This window comes from Eriocheir sinensis, chromosome 30 (assembly GCF_024679095.1).
Source record: "Eriocheir sinensis breed Jianghai 21 chromosome 30, ASM2467909v1, whole genome shotgun sequence".
Taxonomy (NCBI): Eukaryota; Metazoa; Arthropoda; class Malacostraca; order Decapoda; family Varunidae; genus Eriocheir; species Eriocheir sinensis.
In genome coordinates, this window is record NC_066538.1 from 20443 (window position 1) to 30000 (window position 9558).

The 9558-nt window shown below is 41.5% G+C and overlaps 1 protein-coding gene across 1 annotated transcript in view; it reads left to right on the forward strand.

Moving 5' to 3' along the window:
- Positions 1-5813: 5813 nt before the first annotated feature.
- The window catches only part of LOC127005705 (metabotropic glutamate receptor-like), a gene marked incomplete at its 5' end in the record, with an annotated part of 21807 nt that continues 18062 nt past the window's right edge, over positions 5814-9558 (forward strand). The window contains 2 exons of the mRNA XM_050874822.1: positions 5814-5920; positions 9229-9360. Coding sequence (XP_050730779.1) covers positions 5814-5920; positions 9229-9360 — 239 coding nt within the window. The remainder of the gene's footprint in view (positions 5921-9228; positions 9361-9558) is intronic.

The following is a 9558-nucleotide window of genomic DNA, read 5'->3' on the forward strand; positions in this document are numbered from 1 at the left end:
AAGAAAAGCACAAAAAAGACAAGCATACAAGTTAATGAAAAGAAATACCTGGAAAAATAAGGAACGAAGAATACATTAGTTAGTTACAAATTTGAATAAGAAAAGTACCAAAAAGACAGGCATTAAAAAGAAATAAGAAGAAAAATGTGGGACGAGGAATAGATTAGTTAGTTATAGATTGGAATTAAAAAAAGAACCAAAAGACAGGCATAGAAGTTAATTAAAAAAAAAATAACTAGAAAATATAAGGAAAGAAAAATAGATTAGTTAGTTATAAATTGGAATAAGAAAAGTATTAAAAAGACGAGCATAGAAGTTAATGAAAAGAATTAAACAGAAAAATATGGAAAGAAGAATAGATAAGTTAGTTATAAATTGGAATAAGAAAAGCACCAAAAAAGACAGGCATAGAAGTTAATAAAAAGAAATAGCTAGAAAATATAAGGAACGAGAAATAGATTAGTTAGTTATAAATTGGAATAAGAAAAGAACCCAAAAAGACAAGCATAGAAGTTAATGAAAAGAGATAACTAGAAAATATAAGGAAAGAATAGATTAGTTAGTTATTGATTGGAATAAGAAAAGTTCCCAAAAGACGAGCATACGAATTAATAAAAAGAAATATCTTGAAAAATAAGGAAAGAATAGATTAGTTAGTTATAGATTGGAATAAGAGAAGCACCAAAAAGACGAGCATAGAAGTTAATAAAAAGAAATAACTAGAAAAATATAAGGAAAGAAAAATAGATAGTTAGTTATAGATTGGAATAAGAGAAACACTAAGAAAGACAGGCATAGAAGTTCATAAAAGAAATACCTCGAAAATAAGGAACGAAGAATAGATTAGTTAGTTATAGATTGGAATAAGAATAGCACCAAAAAGACGGGCATACAAGTTAATAAAAAATAACTAGAAAATAAAAGGAACGAAGGACAGATTAGTTAGTTATAGATTGGAATAAGGAAAGTACTGAGAAAACGAGCATAGAACTTAATGAAAAGAAGTAAATAGAAAAAATATGGAGAGAAGAATAGATTAGTTACTTATAAATTGGAATAAGAAAAGCACCAAAAAGACAAGCATACAAGTTAATAAAAGAAATAACTAGAAAATAAAAGGAACGAAGGATAGATTAGTTAGTTATAGATTGGAATAGGGAAAGTACTGAAAAGACGAGCATAGAAGTTAATAAAAGAAATAACTAGAAAATAAAAGGAACAAAGGGTAGATTAGTTAGTTATAGATTGGAATAAGTAAAGCACCAAAAAGACGAGCATACAAGTTAATAAAATAAATAACTAGAAAATAAAAGGAACAAAGGATAGATTAGTTAGTTATAGATTGGAATAAGAAAAGTACTTAAAAGACAAGCATACAAGTTAATGAAAAGAAATAACTAGAAAATATAAGGAAAGAAAAATAGATTAGTTAGTTATATATTGGAATAAGAACAGCACCAAAAAGACAAGCATAGAAGTTAATGAAAAGAAGTAAATAGAAAAATAAGGAACGCAGAATAGATTAGTTAGTTATAAATTGGAATAAGAAAAGCATGAAAAAGACAAGCATACAGGTTAATAAAAAGAAATACCTGGAAAATATAAGGAACGAAAAATAGATTAGTTAGTTATAAATTGGAATAAGAAAAGCACCAGAAAGACGAGCATTGATGTTAATAAAAAGAAATGACTAGAAAATATAAGGAACGAAGAATAGATTACTTAGTTGTAAATTTGAATAAGAAAAGCACTTTCGCTGCATTCATCGTCAACAAACGAAAACCCTTATGCATCATCCCAACTACAATAAAAGAAAAATTACTGATGAGTGCCCGAAACACACACACACACACACACAAATATATATATATATATATATATATATATATATATATATATATATATATATATATATATATATATATATATATATATATATATATATATATATATATATATATATATATATATATATATATATATATATATATATATATATATATATATATATATATGTGTGTGTGTGTGTGTGTGTGTGTGTGTGTGTGTGTTTCGGGCACTCATCAGTAATTTTTTTCATTGTAGTTGGGATAATGCATAAGGGTTTTCGTTTGTTGACGATGAATGCAGAGAAAGAAATAAGGAGATGAAAAATAGCCTAATTCACCACAAGCGGCGGCCGACCGGCGGGCAGCCAGCGGGCAGTCATGCGTCGTCGCTGTACACCTCCTGAGAAACCATTCTGTGTTTTGCTCATGTCATGTTTTATCTATAATCTGATCGCACCATAGCGTTCAGAAGGCTTTGCTCTATGAGATTAAATTATTTTTTTCAACCCTGGTTCAAAGACTGCTGAGAAAAGCGATGATAAGTAAACCGTTTTATAAACATTTCGGAGCTGTCTTGTGATTTCAACTTATCACATTTCCTTTATGTTTTATTTTATCGAGTTTAGATAAACATAACTGAGTTGCGCAATTATTGCTGAGTCCAACGGTACCAACTAAAGTGGTCTGTCGTGAATAAGAGACGAGCTATGACGAAGAAAATACCAGTGTGTAGCGTCACGGCGGACATGAATGGCATGTGAGTGAAGGAGGGATGCAGCCAATCACAGGAGCCGTAACAAACGCTGCCTAGGCGCCAGATGAACAGGCTCCCTCAACAGACTATAGTATTTCTAAAAGCAAACATATCGCCACGTTTTTTTTAATTTTTTTTTTATGCTTTCCCAGAACGAATTAAAACTTCCTTTGTGTGTGTGTGTGTGTGTGTGTGTGTGTGTGTGTGTGTGTGTGTGTGAGAGAGAGAGAGAGAGAGAGAGAGAGAGATTGCCTTCCATAACTTGTCTCCGAGGCCATCATCCCTCCTCTATCCTCCCCTCCCTCCCTCACTCCATCTCGCCGTTCCTCCCCATTACCTCATCTTCCCTCCATCTCTTCCTCCCTTTCTCCGCATTTCCTCCTCCATCACTCTCTCTCTCTCTCTCTCTCTCTCTCTCTCTCTCTCTCTCTCTCTCTCTCTCTCTCTCTCTCTCTCTCTCTCTCTCTTCCTCCCTTAACTTCTCTCCCTTTCTCTCCTTCCCTCCCTTCCTCTCCTCTTTCTCCCTCCCTCCCTCCCTCCCTCCCTCCTTTCCTCCAGGTAGATTTCTTCCCTTTAAAATCTCTCCATCTCCCTCTTCATCTCTATAAGCTGTGGAAAACACGTTCAGATTTTTCTCTCCTCCTCCTCCTCTTCCTCTCTCTCCTCCTACTCCCTCTCTCCCCTTTCTTCTCGTCCTGGTCCCCCTCCTCCTCCTCCTCCTCCTCCGTCTCCTCCTCCTTCTTCTCCATCTCCTTCTTCTCCTCCTCCTCCTCCTCCTCCTCCTCCTCTGGATCGCCAAACACAAGTACAAAAGCCGCGCCTCGAAGCAACACTTTTATTGGCTCAAAACTTTATTGTCATTATTATTTTATTTTGTCAAGTGCGTCCTGTATTTTTTCTTCCATCTCCTCCTCCTCTTCTTCTCCTCCTTCCCTCCATCTTCTCTCCTCTTCCCCTGTTTTCTCTCCTCTTTCTCCTCTTCTTCCTACCTACTTCTTCCTCTTCTTCCTCCCCACTTTGTGTCTTCCATTTCCTCCTCCTCCCTTTTTCTGCTCCTCCCCCTTTTGTCCTTCCTCTTTCTCATCTTTCTTTCTCCTCCTTTTTTCTCCTCTCCCTACTCCCCTTCTTCCCTCTTTCCTTCTTTTATTTCTTCCTTTTCCTCTACCCTCTGTCCACTTTCCTCCATCTCCTCTCCTCTCCTCTCCTCTTCCTCTTCAAGCTTTCTTCTTTCTCATCTTCTTTTCCTCTTTGTATTCTGTTTCCATTATTATGTCTATTCTCTTCCCTTCGTCCTGTTCATGATCGCCAATATATTTTAAGTATTCCTATTTCATCCATATTCCCATTCCTAGTTATTCCCATTCCCAGATTCCCCTCACCATTACTTCCATCCCTCCTTCCCTCCCTCCCTCAGTCGATTCCCAGCATATTCCCATTCCCAGATTCCCCTCACCATTACTTCCGTCCCTCCTTCTCTCCCTACCTCAGTCGATTCCCAGCATATTCCCATTCCCAGATATCTTTCACCATTAATTTCCACTCTCTCTCCCTCCCCCAGTCGATTCCCAGCATATTCCCATTCCCAGATTCTTTCCAACATTGCTTCCATCCCTCCTTCCCTCCCTCCCTCAGTCGATTCCCAGCATATTCCCATTCCCAGATTCACTCCCACTATTACTTCCCTTCCGCCCTCCTGTCATTGGTCCATTCCCAGTTTATTCCCATTCCCAGATTCCCTTCACCATTACTTCCCTCCCTCTTTCACTCCCTCTCTCCCTGTCTCCTGCCCGTCCTCCCCTCTCTCCCTCCTTTGGTCAACAGTTTATTTTCATTTCCAGTTTCTTCCTACCATTTCTTGCCTCCCTCCTTCTCTCCCTCCCTCCCTTTCTCCCTCCCTCTCCCTCTCCCCCTCCCTGTTGGTCCGCCGAGACACTCTCCCTACATCGGCCGTCATTGTTTTTGAGGCGTCTCATTTTTTATTCTCTCAAACGTTTTAGAGCGAACCTTTTTTTTTTTTATTCCGCCCAACTTATTTTTCATCTCTCTCTCTCTCTCTCTCTCTCTCTCTCTCTCTCTCTCTCTCTCTCTCTCTCTCTCTCTCTCTCTCTCTCTCTCTCTCTCTCTCTCTCTCTCTCTCTCTCTCTCTCTCTCTCTCTCTCTCTCTCTCTCAACATACAGATTTTTTTCCACTTAATTTACTTCTCATTTATTTATTTTTTCTCATATTAAAGATTTTTTGTCCATTTAATTTAAAGTGGACAGTTTTTTCTGCCGTATGTGTGTGTGTGTGTGTGTGTGTGTGTGTGTGTGTGTGTGTGTGTGTGTGTGTGTGTGTGTTTTATAATTTACGAATTCCCAAAACTTTAACATCATTTTTCTTCTCTAAAATAAATATATTTTCTTTTTGAACTCCTTTTGTTTTCTTTCTTTTTTTAATCAGGGAATATTTTTTAAAACTTTTCGTATAATTCCAATTGGTTTTCCCTATTTTTTCGTCTCTTTATTTTCTTTTATTTTGCTACACTAATGGACAAGTTTTTGTTTTTATTGATAAGGGGATGTTTTTTTCTTAATCTTATTCAAACACACACACACACACACACACACACACATGGTAATAATATGTTTAGCATACTCAATTCATTGCGGCAGGTTTCTCTCTCTCTCTCTCTCTCTCTCTCTCTCTCTCTCTCTCTCTCTCTCTCTCTCTCTCTCTCTCTCTCTCTCTCTCTCTCTCTCTCTCTCTCTCTCTCTCACTGATTAAGTTGAGCACCTGCCCATTTGGCATTTACAGAGAGAGAGAGAGAGCTGTTTGTATGGAGATGAGGAACACCTTCGCACCTTTACCTGCCCGAAAACACCTGCGAGTGATAACACCTGGGGGATTATTATGAACGACCCACCCTCTCTCTCTCTCTCTCTCTCTCTCTCTCTCTCTCTCTCTCTCTCTCTCTCTCTCTCTCTCTCTCTCTCTCTCTCTCTCTCTCTCTCTCTCTCACTATCACTCTTCCCTTGTCATATAAAGTTGATTAAAATGAAAAATTAATTATGCTTTTGAAAGGAGGAGGAGGAGGAGGAAGAGGAGGAGGAGGAGGAGAAGGATAAACATATGCAAAGGTCAGAGAGAAGTACTCATCACACGTCGATTCCCACTTTCTTCCCATTCCCAGTTTATTTCTTTCCCCCTCCCTCACACCTCCCCCCTCACCTGTGTCCTCTCCCCCGTACAGGTGTGGTTGGGTCGCAGGTGAAGTTTGACGAGCGGGGTGACGGACCGGCGCGCTACACCATCTACAACTACAGGAAGATCCCAGGCACCAACATATACAACTACAGCGTGAGTGTTGGCGAGGAAGGGAGTGCAGGAAGTGATTGCTAGAGGAATGGAATGAGAGAGTGAGGGAAGGAAGGACTGGACGAGGGAGTGGAGGGAGTGCAGGAAGTGAACTGATTGAAAGAGTGAGTGAAGGAATGACTTAGTGAGGAAAGGAAGTACCAGATAAAGAGAGTGAGATTGAAAGGAGTAGTGAATGAGTGAAGGGAGTGCCAAAGAGGGAGTGAATGAATGAGTGAATGGGCACTAGATAGAGGGATTGATAAGAGAGAAGAGTGGCAGGGATTGGAAGAGAGAAAGGTGGATATTAGAGTTTCAGAAAGGGAGAGGAACATAGGAACATAGGGGAAGGAAATAAAGAAGGAAGGAAGGAGAGAAAGTACGAAGGAAAGAAAGCAAGAATGAAAGTAGGAACGAAGGAAGAAAGAAAGTAAGCTAGGTAGAATATTACAGAACTAAGCAAGATGGAAGACAATGAAGAATAAAGAAATGAAGGGTAGACAGCAAAATACCGGAGGATCAAAATAGAATGGGAAGTAATAGAGAACAGGAGAAAGGAAAGGAAGGAGGGAGCAAAGCAGAATAAGAGCTTCAAGGGATGGAAAGAAGAAGAGGGGAAGAGAGGAAGAAAGAGAGAGAGGGACAGAGAGAAAGACAAAGGGAGGAGGAATAGAGCCAGGAGGGACGAAGGAAGGGAAAGATATCCACCCGGAAGAAGAGATTAAGAGAGAGAGAGAGAGAGAGAAGGAATAATATCTATAGGTATATTTAGTAAGCTCCCCATAAAGGAGTTAGTGGAGTGAACAGCTGACAATGGGGAAAAGTATTGGTAGCATAAATGAAGGTAGGGAAAGGAAGGAGGTGGGGGAGGCTTAATAAGGGCTAAGGTGTAGAGAGGTAGAGCGGGCAGGTAGTATTTGTAAAGTGGCTCTATTAAGGGTAATTGAAGGAATGTATCAAGGTTGCAAAAGTTATTGACAGCATAATAAGAGGTTGAGAGAAGACGTTTAGAAAGGAACGAGGTGAGAAATGAGGGAGAGGAGGTGTGAGAGAGAGAGAGAGAGAGAGAGAGAGAGAATTGTTGATGAGGCAGTCTATAGTGGAATGCAAATGCAGTATTGAGGAATGAGGAATAAGAAATTGAGGGGAGGGAAGGTACTGGTAAGAAGAAGGAGGAGGAGGAGGAGGAGGAGGAAGAGATGTTTTTAAAATGCAGTAGAAGAGGAATGAAGATGTGGAATGAGTGAGGGATTGACAGGACGAAATACTGTCTGTGTCTGTCTGTCTGTCTGGATGAATGGATGGCTGGGTGGATGGCTGGTTGGCTGGGTGGATGAATGGATGGATGGATGGTTAGCTGGGTGGATGGCTGAATGGCTGGCTGCAGAGACGAGTATGAATTGTGAGAATGTGAGGTGAGGGTGAAATGTGATTTGCTGAAACGTGGAGAAGGAGGAGGAGGAGAAGGAGGAGGAGGAAGAAGAAGAAGAGGAAGAGGATGAGGAACAGTGGAAAGAGGAAGAGGACTATTAGAAAGAGGATGATAATGTTAATGAGGACGAGGAGAAATAGAAAGAGGAAGAAGAAGGAGAAGGAGAAATATGAAAGGATGAGGAGATGAAAGAAGAGAAAGGGAAGAAATAGAGACTGAGGAAGAGAAAAAAGAGGAAGAGGAAGAGTAGAAAGAGGATGATAATGATGTTAATGAGGACGAGGAGGAGAAAGAGGAAGAAGAAGAAGGAGAGGAGGAGAAGAAAGATGAAAGGATGAGGAGATGGAAGAAGAGAAAGGGCAGAGAAAGAAGATGAAGGGGAGGAAAGTGAGCCGAAGGGAAGGGAGGAAATGAGAGAGGAAGAGAGGAAGAGAAAGAAGGAAGAGATAAAGAGATAAATAGATAGAGAACGATAAAGAGAGAGAAAGAGAGAGAGAGAGTAAGGAATAAAGGAGAGAAGGATAGGGTGCATAATTATGAGAGAGAGAGGAAAATCATCATTCTGTTTGTGTGTGAGGGAGAGAAAATAATAAAAAGAATTAATGAGGAAGGAAATGAGGAAAGAGGAAGGGGTGAAGAGGGTAATGAGGTAACGAGGGGAGGAAAGAACGGGAAGAAGAAGGGGAGGAAAGAAGGGGAAGAAGAATGGGAAGAAGAAGGGGAGGAAGAAGGGGAAGAAGAACGGTAAGAAGAAGGGGAGGAAAGAAGGGGAAGAAGAACGGGAATAATAAGGGGAGGAAGAAGGGGAAGAAGAACGGGAAGAAGAAGGGGAGGAAGAAGGGGAGGAAAGAAGGGGAAGAAAGAAGGGGAAGAAGAACGGGAAGAAGAAGGGGCGGAAGAAGGGGAGGAAAGAAGGGGAGGAAGAACGGGAAGAAGAAGGGGAGGAAGAAGGGGAAGAAGAACAGTAAGAAGAAGGGGAGGAAGAAGGGGAGGAAAGAAGGGGAAGAAGAACGGGAAGAAGGGGAGGAAGAAGAAGAGGAAGAAGAAGGGGAGGAAGAGAAAAACAGATAAAGGGAGAGATAGATAAATAGATAGATAGATATAGACCGATAGAAAGACAGATTAGAGAGAGAGAGAGAGAGAGAGAGAGAGAGAGAGAGAGAGAGAGAGACCGCAATGAGATATTAATAGTAATGTACTTATCAAATCCCTCCTCCTCCTCCTCCTCCTCCTCATCCTCCTCCTCCTCTCCACTGTTCTTACCCATCTTCACATAATTTTTTCCTTCCCTCTCTCCTCCTCTTTCTCCTCCTCCTCATCCCTCTCCCTCCCTCTTTCTCTTCTCTCTTCCTTTTCTTCCTCTGCATTCATTCGTAATTCTCTTTCTTCTCCCTTGCCTCTCTCCTCCTCCCCTAGTCCGTCTCTCCTCCTCCTCCTCCTCCTCCTCCTCTCTATCTCTTCTTTCTTCTCTTTCATCCCTGTTTTTCCTTTCCCTCCACTTTACTTTCTTTCCCTTGGCTCCATCCTTTCCCTTCCTTTCATCCTCTCCTCCCTTCCCTTCCCCTTACTCCCATCCTCCCCTCCCTTCCCTTTTCCTTCCTTTCCTTCCTCTTCTCCCCTCCCTTTCCCCTGCTCCCCACCTTCCATCTCCCCTACTTCCCTTTCCCCTTCCTTCCCATACCTCCCCTCCCTCACTGTCCTTCCCCTCCCTTTCCCCTTCCATCCCATACCTCCCCTCCCTCACCGTCCTTCCCCTTCCCATTCCATTGTTTTTCCTCTCCCTTCCTTTTCATTCCTCCCCTCCCTCCTCTCCTATCCCATCCCTTCCCTTTCTCCCCCACGCCCAACACTCACCCTCTCGCTTCCCCCGGCGTGACAGGTGGTGGGCAGCTGGTACAGTCGGCTGGACTTGAACTTGAGCGAGGTGTCATGGGCTAACAGCACCACCACGGTACCCACGTCCGTGTGCTCGCATCCCTGCCAGGTGGGCGAGATCAAGATTATGCAACAGGTAAGTTAGTGTGCCTATATGTGTGTGTGTGTGTGTGTGTGTGTGTGTGTGTGTGTGTGTGTGTGTGTGTGTGTGTGTGTGTCCTTCTTCGTTTTTGTGTTGGATATGAATGTTTGTGTGTGTGTGTGTGTGTGTGTGTGTGTGTGTGTGTGTGTGTGTGTGTGTGTGTGTGTTTAAAACTTTATATAGGTGAATGGG